The 23,231-nt window shown below is 44.1% G+C and overlaps 1 protein-coding gene and 1 pseudogene across 1 annotated transcript; one reads left to right on the forward strand and one right to left on the reverse strand.

Annotated features, from left to right (window-relative positions):
* Window positions 1-703: 703 nt before the first annotated feature.
* Window positions 704-21,059, reverse strand: MRO (maestro). The gene is made up of 7 exons (XM_054583866.1): window positions 20,968-21,059; window positions 7,928-8,030; window positions 6,855-7,001; window positions 5,649-5,831; window positions 2,733-2,888; window positions 1,148-1,255; window positions 704-790 (listed from the first exon to the last, which is right to left on the reverse strand). The coding sequence occupies exons 2-7, from the start codon at window positions 8,024-8,026 to the stop codon at window positions 737-739; spliced, it is 747 nt and encodes a 248-aa protein (XP_054439841.1). The 5' UTR covers window positions 8,027-8,030; window positions 20,968-21,059; the 3' UTR covers window positions 704-736.
* LOC129078840 (peptidyl-prolyl cis-trans isomerase-like 1) lies at window positions 12,425-12,985 on the forward strand (annotated as a pseudogene).
* Window positions 21,060-23,231: the final 2,172 nt, after the last annotated feature.

Here is a 23,231-nt window from a genome sequence, read left to right on the forward strand (position 1 = left end):
GTTTTCTATCTACAAAATGAAGACAATAACAGTATCTTTCTCGTACAGTTGTCGTAGTAAACACAACTCTCACAGTTCTTAGCACTCAATAAATTATAAACATTCTCAATAAATGTTACTTCATATTATTCCATATGTTACCATCAGCCTGAGGTTTTTCAACACATGTTTTATAGATTTTTTGCTCTTTATTAATTCTCGTTTGAAATGATGTTGGAAGCAATGAGTGTTGCAGATTATCAGACTAACAACACCCCTCCAAACCACCCTCTTCATACCTTGACCAACCTTAAATAGGTCTTCCTGAAAAAAGGTATCAGTAGCAAATAGCAAAGCATCGATAGTAGACTAAAAAAAATACATAAGATAATCGTTATTCTTCTAAGGCTCAGAAATTAAAATAAAATTAAAAATAGATGATAAGTGACAGTGTTGAACTTGAGGACAAAGCTGAGAAATAAACACTAAATCAACACAGACTTTAAATGTTTTAAAGAAAATATGTACCTTCTCAAATTTGTATGGGAGAAATTGACATGTGAAGGCAATTCAGACTTACTTTGGCTATAATTATACAATTCCATAGTATTATTTTTGCCATCAGTTGCTCTCCCAACATCCCCTTTTCTATTAAAATTACAAGAGACAAGCAGAAACATCTGAAGTGTTACAAGAGGGGCAATATTGCCCCCCAGCCAAAGTGCTCATGTGGAAGCTTCTCCCTGCAGCTCCGCGTTTACATAATTTTATTGGCGTAGAAGTACTGCAGGAGCTCTGGATGATAGTGGCTCTGAAAGAAATCAGCAAAGGTACAGGTGAGGCAGGAAGTTAACAAACCTCCTCAGCTACAGAACATAGACAGTTGTCCAATGCAGAGCATGATAACAAGTGGTCTGCACATCCTCAGAGTTGGAGGCATCATTGCCTGGGTCCATCAGGTGATGTGGAATGGAACTGCAAGTATATTTTGTTCAAAATCTCCCAGGTGTTCTGTCACTAACATTGCATTATGGGTCAATTACAATCAAAATATAATTGGTCTGCGTTCTTTATGGGGGGCACACTCCCTGGTGCCCCACCACCCTCTGCACTAATACCAGGACTGCAGTGAGCTCTGGGAGGACCCCTCTTACCCTGGCTCACTCACCAGCTGCCGGCAGAGCTTGGGGTTCCTTTGATCTTCCTCACTCTGGAAGCTGCGTTCCTTCCTTCGTCTCAGATAGGGAGAGCAGGCTCGAAACGTGGTTTTGCAAGCCTGAGAAAGATAATATTACCATCTTATTGAGGCAGGAGATAGTCAGGAAGGAGGAAACTCCAGAAGTGTCCCAGGAGATAAAGAACATGGATAAAGGGCGGAGACCCTGTCCTAAGTCTAGTAGTTTCTGCATCTGGAGAAGCATTGAATCCTAGTGAATCAGGACTGCCCCTGCACAGAAGATGCTACCTGACACCTACTCCATTATAATGAATTAGCACTGTGGGACCCTCTTCCCAGTAGCCAATCAAGGAAAGGAAGGCCCACCCTAAGGAATAAAAGTCCTCTAGCCCCTGAGTTCTTCCTTTTTTTTTTTTTTTTTTGCCCAGCTCCTGCTGCGGCGGCGGCGGCGGCGGCGGCGGCGGCGGCGGCAGCAGCAGCTGTTAGGCTCTTCTCCTTTCTTCTCTGCTCTCTCTACTCTGCTCAGCGTTGACCTGTTCCCATGTTCTGTGTGGCTTAATAAATCTGCTCTTCCTCGCTTTCTGCTATAAACTCTGTGTGTTCGGTTCAATTTTTTGTCTGTGATCACCAAGAACCTGGTTACCTGTGCCCACCTGTGACATTATTGTCAAAAATGTTAGAGAATTGTTTTTATTTTTTTCAATTCCAGTTTACATTCAATATTATTTTGTATTAGTTTCAGGTGTACAGCATAGTGGCTGGACAATCAGATACTTCACTAGAGAATTCTATAATCACCACCAAGGAAGAGGATTGCTCCCAGTCTGGAGTCTGGGGGCCACTGAGAGTGTGAAAGGGACTTCGGGAAGTTTGAAAACTGGAACCATATCTATAATTTGAGGCTGGTGGGAAGGTCATAGCTTTATAGTTTGCAGCAGCCTTTGTTATTGTCCCCTCTAAAGTGGTACTGGATTCCTAAATCTAACCTCCCTAATCTCTCTCCCCACCCCACCTTCTCCAGCTCCAGCCTCCAATTTAGAGAAGACAAGCGGTTTGGTGAAACCCTTCATTTCCAAACATTTTGAAACAGTTGACCAGTCCCACTCCAAAGCAGCCCTGAGGTTGATCCAACCCTGTTAGGACACATTTCCTCCGAGAATAAAATGAAAGCTCTGTAGGAAATTGAGTAGCCAGGAGTGGGAAATCTATTCTAGATGCAATGACAAAAGCTAACAGGCATGAATAAATATCCTCATTATGTGGACGGCTGCCCCTTGGCTTAAACCGGAGCCTCTCTGCCCTCCCCCTCCATCGTTCTGAACTCACCCAGCATTGACAGGTGCTGGGACTGGGCAGGTGGGGCAGGCGCAAGTGGGAAATAACAGTCTTGATGCGAGAGCGATCGCACAGTGAGGAGGCACTTCTTCCAGGATTTACACAGGTGTGCTGCTAAGTGTTTGTAACTGAACTGGCAGGAGCTGAGAGTCTCGCATCTCGACTCCACAGGGCTGCATGAAGCGCCCCTTATGAATGGCACAGAGGTTCCTTGCGGTTGGTTGGAGAGTCACGGACTTACCTTGGCAACCTGGGGATTTCTGTCCTGTAAGTGGATCAGGAGAGAATCCTGGGTCTGCTTAACTTGATAGGTGAAAAATTTCTTCCATTTCCGCCCAGCAAAGGCAGCCAATTGCCCAAACAAGACAAAGGCCGAGTATCTCAGGCTGTCATTCTCCTGCAGGTTCCCCGTGAACAAAACAATGAAACCCAGATCATTACAAAAAGGCAGCTGCATTGGAGAAAACCACTGCATGTTACAGGGTGTGCCCTCAGATCCAGCCTGAAGCACTTAGCCGGCTGGGGTGGGGGATGGGGTGGAAGAGGCTGGAATGTTTAATGAACCTCTTTGCCAGCAGAAAAGAGGATTTGACTTGGGAATCCCTAGTGCTACTTCCAGCTTCCCAGATTTTTTTCTTTACTACTTACTGTTTTAGAGCTAAAATACATTAATATGGTTCAAAATTCAAAATAACCAAAAAGGTATATTTTTAAAAGTAAATCTTTTTCCTACCCCTCTCAACCTGCCACAAAATTTCTCTCCCCCACAAAAAAATTGTATATTTTGTGTGTATCCCTCCAGAAAATCAAAAAGAAAAAGCACATATTACATAGTCCTTTGCCATGTTTTTATATAAGTAAAAGCATCCCATGCCACTGTTCTACACCTTGATTTTTCCACCAAATATGTCTGGTAGCTCTTTCTAAGTCAGTACATAAAGGATGTTTTTTTGCCTGCATCATAATTCATTTGACCTGTTCCCTGTCCGCGACTCCCAGTGTTTTCTCCAGGTCACCTGCCTTACCTTTCCTCTGAGTTCCTCCCATCAGTGGTAGACATAACCGTTATGATTATTCCCTGACACCCAGCCAACTCTCGCACTTTTAGTCTGACTGGCTGGTTTGTACCTGAGTTCATGTCAGTGGATTTGAGGCAGGAGATAGTCAGGAAGGAGGAAACTCCAGAGGTGCCCCAGGAGATAAAGAACATGGATAAAGGCCGGAGACCCTGTCCTAAGTCTAGTAGTTTCTGCATCTGGAGAAGCATTGAATCCTAGTGAATCAGGACTGCCCCTGCGCAGAAGATGCTACCTGACGCCTACTCCATTATAATGAATTAGCATTGTGGGACCCTCCTCCCAGTAGCCAATCAAGGAAAGGGAGGCCCACCCTAAGGAGTAAAAGTCCTCTAGCCCCTGAGCGAGGCCCTTTTTGCCCTGCTGCCGCCGCCACTGCTGCTATTAGGGTCTCCTTCATTCTCTGCTCCACTCTGCTCAGAGTTGGCCTGCTCCCCTGTTCTCTGTGGCTTAATAAATCTGCTTTTTCTCACTTTCTGCTATAAACTCTGTGTGTTTGGTTCAATTTTTTGTCCACGATCACCAAGAACCTGGTTACCTGTGCCCACCTGTGACAGATTCAGCCCTTTCTTCCTCTCCAAGGTGAGCTGTCTGGTCCGAAGTACATCCCTTCCCAGGTGAGGAAACTGAGGGCTGGGGTCACATCGTCAGGTGACAGAGAAGTCACCTGACTCTTGGTGCAGGGACTTTTATATCCGTGTTTTCTGGTCCTGTCCAGCCCCAGGTGAACCAGAGGGAACAGGGCTGGGAGGGGGGCTCCTTGGGCGAAAGGGGCGCCTAGGACTGAGGGTCACAGCGACTCGGTGAGACTGAAGGCCACTGATGATTTGGTGAAGCATTTAAAGAATTGTTTAGCCTGTGGGACGCATGCAGAAATGGCTTTCACGCTGCATTTTCTTCATGGCTGTGTGTGTGTATGTGTTACCGCAGCAAGCTCACAGGTTAGTGTAAAAGGAAGGTATCTCAGAGGCCTAATAGTTTCATCAGTGCCCTTTTTGCTTACTCTGTCTTGTCAGCTTGCAGAAGATATTTGCAAACAACAGCTCCAACAAGGGGTTGATATCCAAAATATATAAAGAACTCATACAACTCAACACCAGACAAACAATCCAATTAAAAAATGGGCAGAGGACCTGAACAGACGCTTCTCTCAAAAAGACATACAAATGGCCAACAGACGCATGAAAAGATGCTCAATTTCACTAGTCATTAGGGAAATGCAAATGAAAACTACAATGAGATATCATCTCACAACTGTTAGAATGACTATTATCCACAAGACAAGTAAGAAGTGTTAGAGAGGTTGTGGAGAAAAAGGAACCCTCATTCACTGCTGGTGGAAATGTAAACTGGTAAAGCCACTATGGAAAACAATATGGAGGTTTCTCAAAAATTAAGACTAGAGTTACCATATCACCCAGCAACACCTCTTCTGGGTATCTACCTGAAAAATTTGTAAACATTTATTTGCAAAGATATCTGCACCCCTATGTTCATTGCAGCATTGTTCACAGTGGCCAAGACATGGAAACAACAAAAGTGTCCTCTGATAGAGGATTGGATAAAGAAGATGTGGTCCACATATGCAATGGAATACTACTCAGCCGTAAGAAATGATGAAATACGCCACCTGCAATAACATGGATAAACCTTGAGAATGTTATGCTAAGCAAAATAAGTCAGTCAGAAAAAGCTAAGAACCATATGGTTTCAATAATATGTGGGATATAAAACTGAAACCCATAGACACAGACAACAGAGTGGTGGTTCCCAGAAGGAAGGAGGTTGGGGGAGTAGTAAAGGGTAAAAGGGGTCAAATATATGGTGATGGAAGATGGTTTGACTTTGGCCGGTCGGCACACAATGCGGTTTACAGACTGTGTATCGTAGAAATGTGCGCCTGAAACCTCTATCATCTTATTAAGCAATGTCACCCCAATACATTTAATTTTTTAAAAATATTTATTAATAAATAAGTGAATAGAGATCTTGTTCTCTGAGCAACATACCGCCCAGGGCTCACATTTCTAATCCCGCTCGGGTTTTCATAACCCGTGATTTTTCTGAGTTGCCTCACTTACGTCATCTAGTAGAGTCCTGGTCTGAAGAGTGATGTCTATGAAGAAGGAGCCCAGACTTTTCCCTTGGATCTTGCCCAGGATGATGGTCAGAGACTTCACACTCTCATGGACGACTTCAGAACTCATGGGATCATACAATCCATGCACCAGCAGGTCCAGGACAATTTTCTTATACTTACTCACCTGTTAACAAGGTTTTAAAAGCCTTAGTTGCACAGGAATTCCTCCCCATGGGTTGAAAAGCAACTCTGCTTCTAACTGTCCAATAACCTAGTACTTGGACTAAGAAATTATGGTTTTCTTCGGGATTTGCCACAACAACTCTCATCAGAATTCAAGTGCTTCCCTCAACCTGACCCAAGGGCCCAAAGCAGTCTTAGAAGGTGAGCAGAGAGTGATGTGGAAGTACGGACCGTGAGTGGGCGAGGAGGGCGGAGGCTACATCAAGGAGGGTGGTGGGCTGGATAACCTAGCTGTCTGAGGCCTCCTGGGGACAAGAGAAAATGGTCACTGAAATTGATAGATGCTAAGAAAGGAAGTGGGGGAAACATTTTTACTAAACAAGAATAAATTATTAGAAAATAAACTGAATTTACCAAAAAGGATGATGTCCAGCTGTGCGCTAGCCCTGCCGCCAACTCTGTCTCCCAAGGCCAATAAATGCTGAGGTGTGATGACCCTATGGTGACCCCAAATGAGTCATGTCCTTGTACACACTCCTTCCCCTGAGTTTGGGAGGAGCCACCGACTTGCCTCTAGCCTACTAAATACGACAACATTCATGGGATGTCATCCTCACGGTTACTTACATTACGTAAGATTCCTTCTTAGCAGAGAGGCAGAGGGACCCTCTCCTGCTGACCTTGAAGAAGTGAGCTACCATTCTGTGAGTGGGCAGCCTCGAGGAGCTAAGAGTGGCCCCCGGCTGGCAGCCAGACGGGAAACAAGGACCTTGGCCCTACAACTGGAAGGCACCAGATCCTTCTAACGGCCATATAAGCTAGAATGAGGACCTCAAGCTTCAGGAAGGCACGGAACCTGGCCCACACCTTGACGGCAGCCTTGCAGGACCCTGCACAGAGGGCCCGGCTATGCCAGACCTGGACTCCTGCCAGGTCTGGGGAGAGCTGTTACACGGCCATGATCACTAGTGCCTGAGGGACCAGAGCCCAGTCCAGGGGACTCCAGGCCACCTTCCCTGCCTACCTTGCTGGGTTTCTCGCGGGCCATGGTCCCCAGGCCTCTCATGGCCATGTGACGCTTTTTAGCGCTGGAGTCCCGGGCTCTTTCCATTAAGATGAAAAACACGTTCTTCAGAGGCTCCCGCTTCTGGAACCTCAGTTTCCAAGAAACCTGGGTGGGGAGTCAAGATGTATTGATTTGGAAGTGTTCAGAGCCATTCCCAGCCCCAAGCCCAACCCCTCCCTCTAGACAGAATCCTGGGTGGCCTGTTCAATTTTATACATTCTTTCTACACATCCTTTCTCTATCTAAAGATGCCTGATTTTTGACTGGGAATACAGGGTGAGGCAAAATCAGGTTTACAGGGGGTTTTTTGGAAAATAATACAATAATTAATAAATAGTAATACAAGAATAAAAACTCTGTGTTTTGCATACTCACAACCATAAACGAACTTCCCCCCCCATCCTGTACATTAGTTTGATCCACATAATTAATTTCCTAATTAAGATTAGGCAAAGAAGTGCAGAAAAATATGTAACTGGGCAACGCTGTGTGGCTGACACAGGAACCTGTACTTCAAGGACTAAACTCTAAGCGGCGGCAGGGCAAGAGCTGGGTGAGTTCTGCTCTGTGGTTATGAGCCCGGATGCCAGGGAGGCCCTAGGCTTCTGCACAACACAGAACATGGCCACGTGGGCCGGAGTCAGAGGCAGACGATGCAAGATGCAGGCAACGTCCCAGAAAAAACCAGGTCTTCACCATCCTTAGTCACAGGGTGCGGTGGGGAGCGGGAGACGGGATCGCCATCCCTGCGTGGTGTCTGGGTGATTACCAAGTCTCACCGTTATCTCTGAGTATTCATCGCAGTTCAAGCTATATTTTTATTATTAATTTCACAGCAAGCTAAATTCATCCCAACTCATCTTCTTGTGCTTCTATAAACACCCTGTTTGTGTTTAAAGAATGATTATCAAGCGTTTTTCAGAAAAAGGAACCTCAGTGGAGCCAGCTGAATGAATGCAGATCAGACAAGCACCCGAGTTACAAAGTGGCTGCTGGGGAGGGACATTCATTCATAGTATTTTGTGTCAGACCTTGGAAAAGAAAGATGTCATTGATGTCCTTTTCTTCTTGAGCTGGGCAGTGGGGATGGCAAGGGGCTGGCCCAGGATTCTTCTCTGCGCCTGATCCATGAAACTGAAAAACAAGACAAAACGTCGTATGAGCCACTCACGCTCTTCGAAGTCTCATCGACCTCCTTGTCAACAAGCCTCATCATGTAAAGCATTGCGACGGGGTAGAAATGTAAAGAAACAACCTCCCTGCAGCCTGTCCTTAGGAACCTGTTACCTTGGCGAGGAGATTAAATGGTCAGATAAAGAGCAATTCCAGGTAGCCCAGGAGGAATCTCAGTATAGGGTTCCGGACAGTGTGCCCCTGGTTTCTGGTCCATCCCACAGCATTCCTGTATCAAAATCCCCAGAAAAAAGGAAAAACACAAAACAAAACAAAACAAAACAAAAACAGATTCTGGGTCCCACCCAGAGAAAGTTAAAGTAAAAAAGTAGGCTGAAAAATTCTTTAAGGCTCCCCAAGAATATAAACTCGGTCTGCTTTTTAGAGCAGATTTTTATCTCTTACAATTTTAAAATGCACGTATCTTTCAACAACTCTTTAATACATTGACACATCATATACTCAAAGATATTCACAAAGGGGAGGCACCATAGCTTTGTCATGAACAACATAATGTCCTTTAACAGTTGTGCTATAAAGAAATTACACACATATACTACAACTATACAACTACAGATGGCTACTTTGCAGCCATTAAAAAAATGTCATGCAGTGTATGTGTGCTAAAGCGATCTCCATAGTGAAACAGTGGAGTGAAAAGGGCAACTCGGTGTGGAAGTGTGCTGCCATCCGTGTACACACAAAGTGAGGGAGGGAGTCAGTATGCACATGTTTGCTTGCATATGCATAGAACAGCAACAAATAGCCAAGAAACGTGAACAAAATTTGCCTCTGGGGTAGATATCTTAGCAACTGAAGCAGAAGGGAAGCTTACTTTTTTTACTACTGGAAGATAGATATATATATTTAAATATATATATGCATATATATCTATATATTTAGAGAGAGAGAGTGTGTCATTTTACCATGTGTATCTATTCTTTAAAACATGTATTGTAAATAAAAACAGCTCACAAAGTGACTTTGACCTTCAGCCTACTTGCAGGCTGGTATAAACCAGTGCTTCTCAGACTTTAATGGCACTCAAATCATCAGAGAGTCTCGTTAAAATGCAGATCTGGACTCAGTGGGTCTGGGGTGGGGCCACCGGATTCTGCCTTCCTGATAAGCTCCCAAGGGACACCGTGGCTGCTGGTCCCAGGACCACGCTTTGAGTGCTAGGGTGTAACGTTAAGAGCTACAAGAATCCAGAGAGGATGGTGGCTGCCACGGTGGGTGGAGACCTCCCGCGGCCAGTGGGTGAGCTTTCAGGAGAGGCAGAGTGTGTTTGCCTGTTGGGATTTCAGTGGGATTCTGTGAACAGGATTAAACTAGGAGAGTGGCAACAGATAAGGCTGCAGGAAGTAAAGACCAGCAGTGAAGGACTTTGACTGCTAGAGTTTAGTTTCAATTGTATTTTGTAGATAAGAGTAAACCACTCATTTTTTTAATTGAGGTAAAATCCACATAACATGCAATCAACTCTTTTAACAGTGTTGTGCAAGCACCACCTAAACTTTTCATGACCCCACAAGAAAATCCCATACCCATTAAGAAGTTACTCCTCATTCTGCCCTCTCTCCAGCCGCTGGTAACCATTAATCTGCTTTCAGGCTCTATGAATTTACCTGTTTTGGATGTTCTTTGTAAATGGAATCATTCAATATCATGACCTTTTGTGTCTGGCTTCTTTCTCTTTGTATACTGTTTTCGAGGTTCATCCATGTTGGAACATGTGTTGCTACTTCATGCCTTTTCATGTCTGGGTAATGTTCCACTACATGGATATATCACATTTTGTTTATCCATTTATCTGCTGACAGACACTTGGGTTGTTCTCCCGTTGCGGTTATTGTGAGTTGTGCTGCTATGAATACTATTGCACAAGGATTTGTTTGAGTGATCTACTTTCAGTTCTTTTGGGTACATACCTAGGAATGGAATTGCTGAATCAGATGGTAATTTCATGTTTATCTTTTTGAGGAACCACCAAACTGTTCTCCACAATGGCTGAACCATTTGACATTTACACCAGCAATGTGCAAGGATTCCAATTTCTCCACATCATCAACCATTATTATTTCCCAGGTTTATAAATTATTATTAATTATTATTGTACCCATCCTAGAGGGTATGAAGTGGTATGTCATTGTGGGCTGGTTTGCACTTCCTTAATGACTAATGGCATCTTTTTGTGTGCTTGTTTGTGGTTTGTGTATCTTTTTCAAAGGACTGTCTATTCAAATCTTTTGCCCATTTTTTAGTGGATTGCTCACCTTTTTGCTTTTGAGTTGTAGAGTTCTTTATATGTTCTGGATAGTAAACCCTTATTAGAGATATGATTTACAAATATTTTTCCCTCTGTAGGTTGGCTTTTTACATTCTTAATGTCTTTTGATACACAGTAATTTTTAATTTTGACAAAGTTTAATTTGTCTACTTTCAGTGTTGCTGTGCATGGTTTTAGTAGTATATCTAAGAATCCATTGTCAAGTCCAAGGTCATAAAGATTTATCCCGATGTTTTCTTCTAAGATTTTTTTTTATAGTGTTAGATATATTTAAATTGCTGACCCATTTTGAGTCAATTTTTGTATATGGTATGTAGTACTGATCTAACTTCATCAGAACCATTGACTTTTGTTTTGGTTCTAAAATATTTTTTTAGTAGGAGAAATGACAGGCAAGAAGCTGCAGTGGCTCTCAACCCTGACCACATTTGAACTGGGGAACTTTAAACTTCCTCATGCTCTGGCTGTACCTCAGACAAAACCTATCATCATCACTGGAGGGGGGCAGCAGCCGCAGTAATTCTGAAATCTCCCCATGTGACCCTAATGGGCAGTCACTGAACGAGAGTGACTAGTGACCAGTCACCTTGGTATGCCTGGGCCTGAGGGGTTTCCTGGGACTTGGGACTTCAGCGCTAAGACCTGGAAAGTCCTGGACACAGCAGGATAAGCTGGCCACCCTACTGATCATTCTTTTTTTTTTTTTCCACTCTTTATTTTTTCATTGTATTTTTTTCATTACCATTTATCTCCCTTATACACCCCCTTCCCTCCGCCATCACCGCACTGTTGTCCATCTCCATGAGTCTGATTATCCTTGAGTCTTGAGCTTATTTAAATGCAGGCAGCCGGTAGAACCCAGTCCTGTTGAACGGTCATGCTTGGGGACATGTGACCTGGAGGTGCATGGGGATTTGGTTTCTCTACCATCTCTGTCCCCCATGACTTTGATCACGCTTTCCTGGTCAGAGACACTGAGAGTTCCACGGGCATACCTCCCGTCCCGCAGTCCCTAGTGCTGTTCCTCCCTCCTCTCTGGCCAGCAGACCTCCTCTCACCACTGCGATGAGGGACCCAAATAAAACCCCAGAAAACGGCACCCCCACCAATGTGTCAGCTTTTTGTTCGCTTGTTTGAGTAAAGGCATTCCCATAAGCTCTCCATGCAGCCCGTGGTTCTCACATCTGAGTGTGCACCAAAATCACCTGGAGGAGTTGTGCAAACACAGATCCCCCAGTCCTGGATTCTGTACACCTGACGTTCGCATTTCTAACAAGCTCCCGGATGACTGATCCTGGGAGGCAGGGACTGTGCTTTGAGAACCACCGCATGAAGATGAAACCAGTGTTAGAGTGCCATTTCTCTCCAGAATCAAGGGATTAAAAATTTATACTGGGACAAAAAACAAAAACAATACAGAAATAACAACAACAAAAAAACCATGCTTGAGATTTCTTTCCAGGGGTTTGCTCCATGCAACCTTCTGTTTCAATAGAACCTGCCACCCCTCAGGCCGAATGCTACAGATCAGAGCTGACTGGAGCCTAACAATGAATATGGGGAGTTTAAAAGAAGCAGACCTGCCCTAGCCGGTGTGGCTCAGTGTACTGAGCATCAGACTACAAACCAAAAGGCCACTGGTTCAATTCCTGGTCAGGGCACATGCCTGGGTCGCAGGTCAGATCCCCAGTTGGAGGCTTGATGTTTCTCTCACACATCAACGATTATTTCCTTCTCTTTCTCCCTCCCTCCCCTCTCTCTAAAAATAAATAAATAAGAATCGTTAATTAAAAAATAAAAGAAGCAGAGCTCCCTCAGGCTGAGGACTGCTCACCATGGAGTACACAGTCCTTCTCACAAAGCAGCTGGCCTCTCTGCTCTGAGGCGTAAGAAAGTTAGACTTGAAGCTTGTCTCCCCTGGGATGATAGCAAACGTGGTTCCCTGTCCTTTATATTTGACTTCTCTTGCAGGATCAGCAGAGCCACGGAGGGCTGCAGCCATCCAAGGCAGCTTTCTCTGCTTCAGAAGCCAAGCATCCAGGGAGAAAGAGTCCTCTGCTTCAGCATGGCGGCCATCTCTCCAGACTCCTGGCAGCCAGCCGCCCAGGGCGTATGTGGGGACCAGCGTGGGGTCATGTGCCGGAGCTGTACTGCGAGCATGCTCCAAAGACCTGTAAGAACTTTGCTGAGCTGGCTCATTGAGATTACTACAATGGCACTAAATTCCACAGAATCATCAAAGACTTCACAATCCAGGCAGGTGACAAAACAGGGGCAGGCTGAGGTGGTACATCTATCTATGGCAAGCAATTTGAAGGTGAACTTCATCCAGACTTGACATTCACGGGGGCTGGAATTTTTGCAATGGCCAATGCAGGGCCAGATACCAACAGCAGCCAGTTCTTTGTGACCCTAGCTCCCACCCAGAGGCAAACACACCATTTTTGGCTGTGTGTGCCAGGGGATAGGAATGGTGACTTGAGTAGCAATGGGGGGAGCACACCCCCAGGACCGCCCTGTGGACAATGTGAACATCATCAAGGCAACAACCCTTCTGAGTAGTCTTGCTGCTGTCTTGGCAACACTAGGTCTTTTGAAATGGCCCAGCGAACCAGCTTCCAGATGACCTAGAATGACACAGAACTCTGAACTTCATTTCAGTCTTCCAAATCATGCAGCTGAGGAAGCCTGGGGTCTCAGGTGAGTTAGAGATGGAAGTGTATTTTAATAGGATTCTTCTTTTCACTTCTTCCTGAGCCTAGTTTGACGGAGCATTTGCAGAAATGTCTGTACATGATCATACACAGGTTACTGCTCAATGAAGACGACCCACACTGCTCCTTCGTGTGTGTATCTGCTTGGAACAAATGAAGCCAACTCGGTCATTTCACAGACTCCAACCAAATGTCCTTCTGAGAAGATATCTATTCTAGCCTGCACTCCAGTCTTTAGAGGCTCATGCCCACGGAGCTCAAAACCAAGTAGTACCTATCAGCCTTCTGACCTCTGTGCACGCCCTATTTCAGTCTCCTACATTTGTTCATCCTGGAAATGTCTGCATCTCCATATATATTTTCCCTCTCTAAATCAGAACATAAGCAATGCTGTTTCTGACCCTTAGACATCCCACGCAAAGCCACAGTGGCTATTTGCCAAATGAAAAATCCATCCAACAACCAAGTTTCTTAGAAGGTGTCAACTGGGGAATGAAAATGTATAATAATCAAGAAATCGATTTATTAGAAGGAAGCAGGAACATTGACCACTTTTTCCCCAAGAAGGAGTAGAAATCTGTAGTGAGCATAAGGACAGACTATGACTTCTCCTTAAAACGTAGTATTCTCATAAAGGAGAAGAACCACTTAAGTTTTTTTCAAAGCTAAAACTTTAGAAAAACTAAGATTTTATATGTTGTTTGTTTTAATCTTTCTGATTTCTTTCTTAGGTGAAAGAAAGGAAATTAATACTTGTGTAATATATAGAAATTTCCTAAATAAAACATCATGGATAACCAAAAAAGCAGCAGCAGCAAGTATCCAGGCTTGTCGCTTCTTAATTTCACATCTAAAATTTAATGTCATGAAAAGCTCTCAAGCAGGGCAAAGAAGCTGAGCATCTGCACGGGAGATTCAGTATGTGGTTAGAGACATGTACAAGGCTTCACCTCTAGCTCACCATCTCTGCCAGCAAACACCTCCCCACCTTCCCACTTCCCTACTGCCCCACCTCCCCACCCCCGCACCTCCCATCTTCCCACCTGCCCATCTCCCCACCACCCCATCATAAGATTAAATCTGTGATCTAGTTCATCCTCAGAGGTTGTCAGGCTCATCTTGGTCTTTGGTGCACGAAAAGCATTTCTCGCAGTTGGCTGGACCTCCTATACCAGAGGCCCCTGGAGTGCCTTGTTATAAACTGCAGGCCTAACCCATAATTATTGGACCCGAATCACAGGCAGTATAGGGCCTGCACAATGCGTGTTTTTACAAGGTGCCTGGTGATGCTACACACATGCTGGCTTATAGAACCTCTGCACTGGAACGAAATAGCCCCATAACTGGCAGTCTCCACTAACCTGAGGCCAGGAATCGGGGCGGGGGGCCCTGGAGTCAGAGAAATAGCTCCTCCCAGGTAAGCAAGGGGAGAGCACCAGGACCTTTGCAGAGAACAAGGGATTGAATCATATGTTTGTGAACCACAGTGAATTTCACTCTCAAAGTAAAATGAAAATTGACAGAGCAAGATGGTGAAGGAGTGAATGGAAGTCACACTGACCTCCTCTCAGGACCAATTTGGACTTAAACCTAAATTGTGGAGAAAGCATCTGGAACAAACCACTGAACAAGAGCGAGAGAGAAGACTTATAACCTTGTACAGACAAAATAACCAGCTTTAGCACAACCTGACTGGTAAGGAGAGCGGTGGAGACTCAAGAAGACCGGCTGCGCATCCAGAGGCGTCAGCGCCAGAGGGATATTTAAACGGCCATTTGGATCCCTCTGAGAAGAGTGGGGTCTAAACCATAAGCGGGGATCACCAGCCTACAGCACCAGAGCCCAAAAAGTACACAGATTACAGCCAGATAAGAAAAGTGGCAGGGTTGCTCCCTGCCAGAGACAGGTGGCTGGAGACGCAAAGAGCCATTTAAAGGGCCAACACATAAATTTTTATTTGCAGCCACTTACCCTGGGCTCTGGCAAAGGTGGGGGCAGAGTGAGCTGGGGACGCCTGAGGAAAGGCTGGACACGCCTGAGAAAAGGCTGGGGATGGGGTCTTTGGGAGGGAACTGAGAAAGTAGCTGGCGGGATCCCAGTGCTGACTCATCCCCCACACAGCATCAGCCCTCTGGCTCAGGCAGACCAATTCCCTGAGCAGCAGCAACCAAGAGAGGAAACAGTAGCCCCACACCCAGGAGGGACTCTGCCCCACCCTGTGGTGCCTAAGCCTGATTGCTGAGGGCAGAGTGACTAGATTAACAAATGAAGGAGACAGCCACAGGCAGTAGATTCCTGGAAGTCTCAAACAGACTGGCTAAGGTCAGGTGGGGTCAATATATGACATCACCAGAGGAGGATCCTGAAATAAAAAACAGCAGTAAATACTAGAGGCTACTAAGATGAAATCCACTGTGGCCTCTTCCATGATTTGCGATATTTTCTTTACTACATAGCTTTTAAATTTTCATTTTGGGTCCATCAAGTTTATGCATATTAATTCATTAGATTTTATACTAATAGTTTATTTCTCTCCTTTCTTGTAACAGTCTTAATCTCTTTACAGCCTTATTAATACTGGTTTATTTGTTGTTGATAGTGGGATTGCAGGGGGGAGTTATTTTTGCAGATGTGGGTTTGTTTCCTGGGCTTGTAGTTTTGTTCTGGCAGCACCTGCACAAAACCACACAAGATGTGGTGGGCAGAGTGACTCTCAGTCAACCAGTTGGGGGGTAGGACCCATTAAAGAACAATCAAACAACAATCAAAACCCAAATTCTTCCAGAGAACCAACATAAATGCCATAAAAGGTACCCAAAGAACATCAAGTTCAGAAGATCAAGGAGACTGTACCACTGAATCTCACAGGTCTCCTACCATAGAAATTTACACCACAAAGTCGGAAAGTCAAGATAGATCAATTTAAGAAGCAGACACAAAAAAGAAGAGTCTCACAAATAATGGGAAGACAAAGAAACACCCCCCAATAGAAAGGAAAGGAGGGATCCCCAGAAAAAGAACCAAATGGAATAGAGGCAAATAAACAATCAGATGTTGAGTTCAAAACAATGGTTCTAAGGAAGCTCAGTGAGCTCAGGGAGCTCAGAGAGAATTACCAAAAACTACAGAGAAGCTATGAGGAACTTACAGCAAACTATATCAGCATGAAAAAGGACATAGAAACTATCAACAAGAGGCGAGAGGAAATGAAGAATAGAGTTTCTGAATTGAAGAATACAGTAGAAGGAATCAAAAGCAGGCTAGATGAAGCAGAGGATCAAATCAGTGAGCTGGAGGACAAGGTAGAGAAAAGCTCCCAGAAAGAGCAGGAAAATGAAAAAAGACTCAAAAAGAATGAAGAGGCATTTAGGGAAATGCAGGACAACCTGAAACATAATATCTATATAATATGGATACCAGAAGGAGAAGAGGAGCAAGGGATTGAAAACTTGTTTGAAAAAGTAATGATGGAAAACTTCTCTAATTTGAGGAGAGAAAAAGTCACACAAGTCCAGGAAGCACAGAAGGTCCCATTCAAGAGGAACCCAAAGAGGCCCACTCCAAGACACATCATAATTAAAATGGCAAATATCAAAGACGAAGAGAGAATCTTAAAGGTAGTGAGGAAGGAACAGGTAATAAAACACAAGGGAGCCCTAATAAGGCTAGCAGCTGACTTCTCAACAGAAACACTACCAGAAAGGAATGGCAATGAATATTCCAAGTAATGAAAAGCAAAGGCCTGCAACCAAGACTACTTTACCCAACCAGGCTCTCAATTAAAACAGAAGGTGAAATGAAGAATTTCCCAGACAAAAGAAGGCTAAAAGAATACACCTCCACCAAACCAGCACTGCAAGATAAGTGAAAGGGACTGTTTTTAAGAAGATGAAGGAAAAGAGTGAGAAAGAGAGAAACACAGGTACAAAGGGAAAGAAAATAAATAGGTACCTATCAATAATAAATTTAAATGTAAATGGATTAAATGTTACAATCAAAAGACATAGGGTACCTGAATGGATAAGAAAACATGACTCGCACATATGCTGCCTACAAGACACCAACCTCAGAACAAAGAACCTACACGGACTGAAAATAAAGGGATGGAAAAAAATATTCCAAGCAAGTGGACAGGAGAAAAAAGCCGAGGTAGCATTACTTATATCAGACAAAATAGATTTCAAAACAAAGGCTATAAAAAGAGACCGAGAAGGACACTTCATAATACTCAAACGAAGAATCCATCAAGAAGACATAAACATTGTAAACCTATATGCATCCAAATAGGAGCACCCAAATATATAAAATATATAAGGAAAATCTTGGAGGACTTCAAGAAAGATATAGCCAGCAACACGCTGATAGTAGGGGATTTTAACACACCACTGTCAACAATGGATAGATCTTCCAAACAAAATATCAACAAGGATATTGTGGAACTGCACAATGCATTACATCAAATGGACTTAACTGGTATATATAGAATCTTTTATCCCAAAGAAGCAAAATACACACTCTTCTCAAATGCACATGGAACAGTTTCAAAGATAGACCACATGATAAGACACAAAAGGACACTTCTCCAAAGAGGACATACACAAGGCTCAGAGACATATGAAAGGATGCTCAGCATCACTAGCCATCCGAGAAATGCAAATTAAAATCACAATCAGATACCACTTCACACTGCTCAGGGTGACCATCATAAAAAAATCAACAAGTGCTGGTGAGGTTGTGGAGAAAAGGGAACCCTAGTGCACTCTTGGTGGGAATGCAGACTGGTGCAGCCACTGTGGGAAACAGTTTGGAATTTCCTCAAAAAGCTAAAAATGGAATGCCTTTTGACCCAGCAATTCCACTGCTGGGATTATATCCTAAGAATCCCGGAACACCAATTCAAAAGAACCTATGCACCTCAACATTCATAACAGCACAGTTTACTATGGCCAAGTGTTGGAAGCAACCTAAGTTCCCATTGGTAAATGAATGGATCAAAAAACTATGTTACATTTACACAACAGAATATTACACAGCAGAAAGGAAGAAGGAACTCCTACCCTCGCGACAGCTTGAAAGGAACTGGAGAACATTATGCTAAGTGAAATAAGCCAGGGGTGAAAGACAAATACCATATGATCTCACCTATAAGTAGAACCTAATCAACAAAACAAACAAACAAGGAAAATATAACCAGCAACATTGAAAGAAAAAACAAACCAACAGTAACCAGAGGGGAGGAGGGTGGTGGGTAATGGGGAAAGAAGGGGAAGGGTCAAGTCAAGGAACATGTATAAAGGGCCCATGGACAAAGCCAAAATGGGGAAGGATTGAGGGTAAGAGGTGGGGGTAGATGGGGGAGGGGAAAGTGGTGGCAGGAAAATGGAGACAAATGTATTTGAACAATGAAAAAATAATGATAATAAATGGAAAAGAAAAAATAAAATAAAATGAAAATTACATTGAGCTGTACAGACTATGATCTGTGTACTCTCCTTGGATGCTATTCTTAAATAAAAAGTTTCCTTTAAAAAAATCAAACAAAATGGCTTCTGATGCAGATGGTGAAGTTGGTAAATGCAGTTCTCACATCTTCCCAAAACCACATCAAAGTTACAGCTAAACTACAGAAAAACCATCATTTAGAACTGCCTGAGCAGGGAGGAGAAGGGGAGGAGAACAGGGGAAAAGTAGCAGGGAATAAGAAGCATAATTTGTAGGTACAAAATAGGCAGGGGGAGGCTAAGAATAGTACAGGAAATGGAGAAGCCAAAGAACTTATATGTACGACCCATGGACATGAACTAAGGTCAGGGGGAGGGATGCTGGTGAGGGAGTGGTCCAGGGCGGAGGGGGGTTTAAAGGGGAGAAAAAAAATGGGACAACTGCAATAGCATAATCAATAAAATACACTTTTAAAAAAAACTGCCTTAAATCTAGCTGGACTGAAGTTCTACAACTGAGGACATAAGTGTCCCGTGAAGAACGAGAGGTCTCTACCCCAAACAGACACCCCAGCCCAAGTTTCCAGTCCCAGGAAGAGAAGTCCCCATAACTTCTGGTTGTAAAAATCCATGGGGGCTGTGGCTGAATGAGACATAGGATTCAGGAATCCTGGGCATTCCTCTTATGGGGTCTGTGCATGGACTTACGCAGACTCACTCTCTCTGAACCCCAGCACTGGGGCAGCAGCTCGAAAGGCACCAGGAACATATGGGAAGGACCTGAATTGTTTGGCTTCAGTGTGAGAGCAGGATGGGCAGCTTTCTCCCAGACAGAAGTGCTGGCTGAGGCCAATGTTCCTTTGCTGAGCCCTTCTCCCCCTCCCCACAGAGCTGGCAGGTGGGTGCCATATCCGAGACTCCATCAACCTGGCTCACACTGTTCTATCCACCCTGGTAACTCTCTGAGACACTGCCTCACACAACTTTGCCCATTTCCAGTGGCTTTTCCATACAAATAGCCCATCTTGGCTCATGCTTCAGACTTTCCTAAGGTATACTATAAAGGTCACAATTACAAGGCACTTTGATCTTATCTGTAAAAGGAAGGGAAGAAACTATTCAATTTCTAACAATCCCTTCAATGCTGAACTTATTATTATTACCCTGACGGCGATAATAATAGTATTAATTGCACCATTTATTACACATTTATATATGCTAACTCCTATATGTAGCACTTTTGCATACACTGCAGGAGAAGCTGCTTTTGCTGACTTCTGCTTAACCAGCTTGCCAACTTTGTGAACTGGACCAAAGACCGTTGCGGCTGACAGTACTCACTCCCTGCTTGTGCGGCACTAGTCCTTATACGCCTACCAAGAATCAGTTTATGACGATCAGACTGGTTACTGCGACTGTGAAATTTAAATATTATAGAACTTCATGAAATGTGAGAACACAAAGAAAGTTCTGTCTATGAAAGCAAGGTTGAATGTTTGGGAAAGATTCAACAAGAAGCTGTTTTAAAAATTGCTATATAATTAGATATGGACCCTTAAAGTTTTGAAAGTTTTGATAATCTGGAATGATTATTGGAATTAGAATGATTGCGCAGAAAGTGACTTTATAAGCATCTTCCCAGGTGTCTTTACATTCTCATTACATTGAAAGAAACCAAAACCAGAGCTTATAAATGAAGTATTATATGTGTGGTTTATGCAAGAAAGACAACAAAAAACACCAACTAGTGGATTCATATGCAAAGAAAAGGCCATGTCCCTGCATTAAAGATCAAGGAATTCTATATTTTAAGATAAAATAAAATATTTGAGGTAAATATCATCTTTTATAATTCTCTGCTTTAACCAAGTTATTCCATGAACACTCTAAAATCCAGTCCCAATCTCTCAAATCGGAGGCCTTTTCTGTATTTCATTGCATCTCCACAATAATCTTGAGAAGTAGGTTTAATTATGCCCATTTTAGAGAAGGGTCGTGGGGCCTTAGAGTAATGTGAACAACTCACCCAAAGTCAAATAGCTGGTGGTGGCAGGCGCAGTCCCAGACTCAGAATCAGCGCTTTCCGTCACTCTATTCTACGTCATGCCCCGCTCCTGGACCGTGCGCCCTGTGTGCGGACGCACTATATACACACTTCAGCGTGAAGCATCGATATATCTTCCCTTCAGTCCCCTCCTTCCTAAAGCGCTTTGCTGACTCAATGCAATGACCTACAATCCATGTATTGATCATAGGCAGATTGATAAAGATTGGATTAGCATGGCTTGTGAAGAGACAAAAAGGGAGGAAGGCTGCATGGTCAGCGTCGCCCACTTCAGTTTTACAAAGAAAACATCGCTCTGATACCAGTGACCGGAGGGACAATCCAGAAAGGGCTGGGGAGCCCCAGAGGGCCATAGCCTCTTCCTGCCGCAATCCAGGCTGTGCCTTACCTGCGGCTGTCACGTGGGGAGGTGCTGGCGCCGGCAGGTGGAGCGCTGGTTCTGGGGCTGCTGGTCCCAGGGTGGTAGCCAGATGAGATGACTCGGTTCAATTTTCTTAGCCCTGAATTCCTAACACAGAAAAAGGGAAATGAGAAGGTGAAGCAAGATCTGTTCAGGATAACAGGTCAACACAGAGTGTTGGAAAGTGAAGGAGAAAAAAAAATCAACGTTTAGGTGGGATTGTGGGGGAGGGACTCGCCCTCTAATACCGACAAGGCTATTCTAGATGGACACAAGCATCACTTGTGTCCTTTACTTCCGCAAACTGTGCAGGGGTGTTTTTCCTCTTCCCTCTTGCTGTGTTGCCGCCCTTATTCTTCCCTGGTCCCAGGTTTCACCACACTTTCTAAAGAAAGAACTGCAATTCCGAGGCTCTTTCTTCCCAAACGAAACGGCTCTGCCCGGTACCGTTCCCCAGTTCGCCACTAGATGGCAGCATCGCTCAATGGACGAGTTCCAGGCAGCCTGGGCACAAAGCCGCAGCTGTGCCGCTTCCTTTCTTAATCTTGTTAGAGCAGCATTTAATCTTAGGACGGGACACTGTGTTCCGGGCCAAGCAGCCTAATTCTGACCGATTGGTGCACCAACAACTAGAATTTTAACTGCCGGTGCCCCTTGCTGCTCACAAACACAGGTCCTGAAAGGACTGATTTAAGCTCTGAACAATTTAAATGATTTATTGGCAAAACAAAACAAATCAAAAAAACCCTGAATTTACATAATGGTGCATGCAGAATTTGGGAGCCTCCCCCGGACCCCCGCCCCATCGTTCCTCTTCTCTGGATGTTCCAACAATGTGTATAAACCCATTTATCAATAATTACTCATTGTCTGGCCCTGTTTGGGATAAAGTGGATAATATGTTGTAAAAGGAAAATAAGTTACATTTTCAAAGCTCTAGGGTATGTTGCTATGCTAATAGATAATGTTTATTAAATATTTCTATGTGTCAAACATTGGAATAAATATTACATAGACTATCTTGTTTGAGTCTTACAACAAACCTGAGGTAAGTACTCTTCTTATGATCCCCATTTTGAGAATGGGGAAACTGAGACACGAAGGCCATGCATTTTGTTAGCGGCAGAGGTAGAATCCATCCACAGACTGGCTGATGTCGGAGCGTAGACTCTTAGCTACAGTGCTATGCAGTGGGCAAGTCTCAGAATTCTAACCAGGAGATGAACGGACAGTTACATCAGAAGGGAAGGTTGAAAGAAAAAAGGGGACAGAAAGAAAACCAATGCTCCTGAGAGAACAAGAATGAGGTTAAAACATACCCTCTTTGGACTGGGCCCGCAACATCCCCACCCCACCCCCGACCCCGTGACCTCTGCGAATGCAATTTCAACAGCAGTGGAGAAAGGAAGCTAGCAAATCTAAGAGGCTTTGTCAAAAGAGGAAATTAAGATGTCTTGCTGCAAAAGGAAAGCAATAAATAGACTTAAAGAGACAGGAAGGTCAAGCAAAGGCACTTGTGTGCTTTTTCAAATAGAATAAAGCTTGGGCCTATTAGAAAACTTTTGCAAAGGAAACCTAAGATGTGGTGGGGCAAGTGGTGAGGAGCAAAATAGGAAGAGGCCAAGGACAGATCAAGGAGCCAGAGAAGGAATTGGCTCTGGACGGGAAGAAGGCTGATGCCTTCCTTTTTGTCTGCAACTGGCAGACGACCACAGAGATGGAGACATGTCAACAGAAACTGAGAAGGATGAGCAAGTTATCAAAGTAGGCTGTATCTTTTCAGTAAAACCACAGGTGGATTATCTGCCAACAGTGGGAATAATACATTCACGATGAATCACCCCCTATGTCTGAAGCTTCTTTGTACTCAGGCATTGAGACATTTGACAGAAAAATAGTGTTTTTCTCATTTGCCAAATGGGAAAACTAAAGTACAGACATGTCTTCCTATTTCGCTTAAAGACACAAAGAAAACCGGGGGCAGAACCAGAAATGGCACTCGGAAGCCTTTCTGACCCAACTTCACCTCAACTACACACTGCGCATGAAGGCCATGGATGGAGCTAACGGCCCAGACACCCCCAGACACCACGCGGACTTGGGAAGCATCCAGACCAGGACGTGAGGGCTGAGAGAACAAAGACTCTTCTAACGTGGCCTTAGGGAACTCTTCGGGGAACTAGAGGGAAGTTTCTTTGAAGATTTGATTGCAACATCTTGATTTACAGATGACATGACATCCTTCACACATC

Source organism: Pteronotus mesoamericanus, unplaced genomic scaffold (assembly GCF_021234165.1).
Source record: "Pteronotus mesoamericanus isolate MK-2021 breed Mesoamerican mustached bat unplaced genomic scaffold, CSHL_Meso_final contig_74, whole genome shotgun sequence".
NCBI lineage: Eukaryota > Metazoa > Chordata > Mammalia > Chiroptera > Mormoopidae > Pteronotus > Pteronotus mesoamericanus.

Bases quoted from the DNA above. Each gene is read 5' to 3' on its own strand.
- MRO (XM_054583866.1), bottom strand. From the start codon at position 8,026: ATGGATCAGGCGCAGAGAAGAATCCTGGGCCAGCCCCTTGCCATCCCC. The intron at 2,889-5,648 runs GTAAGTGAGGCA...GGGAACCTGCAG, and splicing joins CCAGGACTCTACTAGATGAC to GAGAATGACAGCCTGAGATA. The intron at 791-1,147 runs GTGAGTGAGCCA...GATTTCTTTCAG, and splicing joins CCAAGCTCTGCCGGCAGCTG to AGCCACTATCATCCAGAGCT.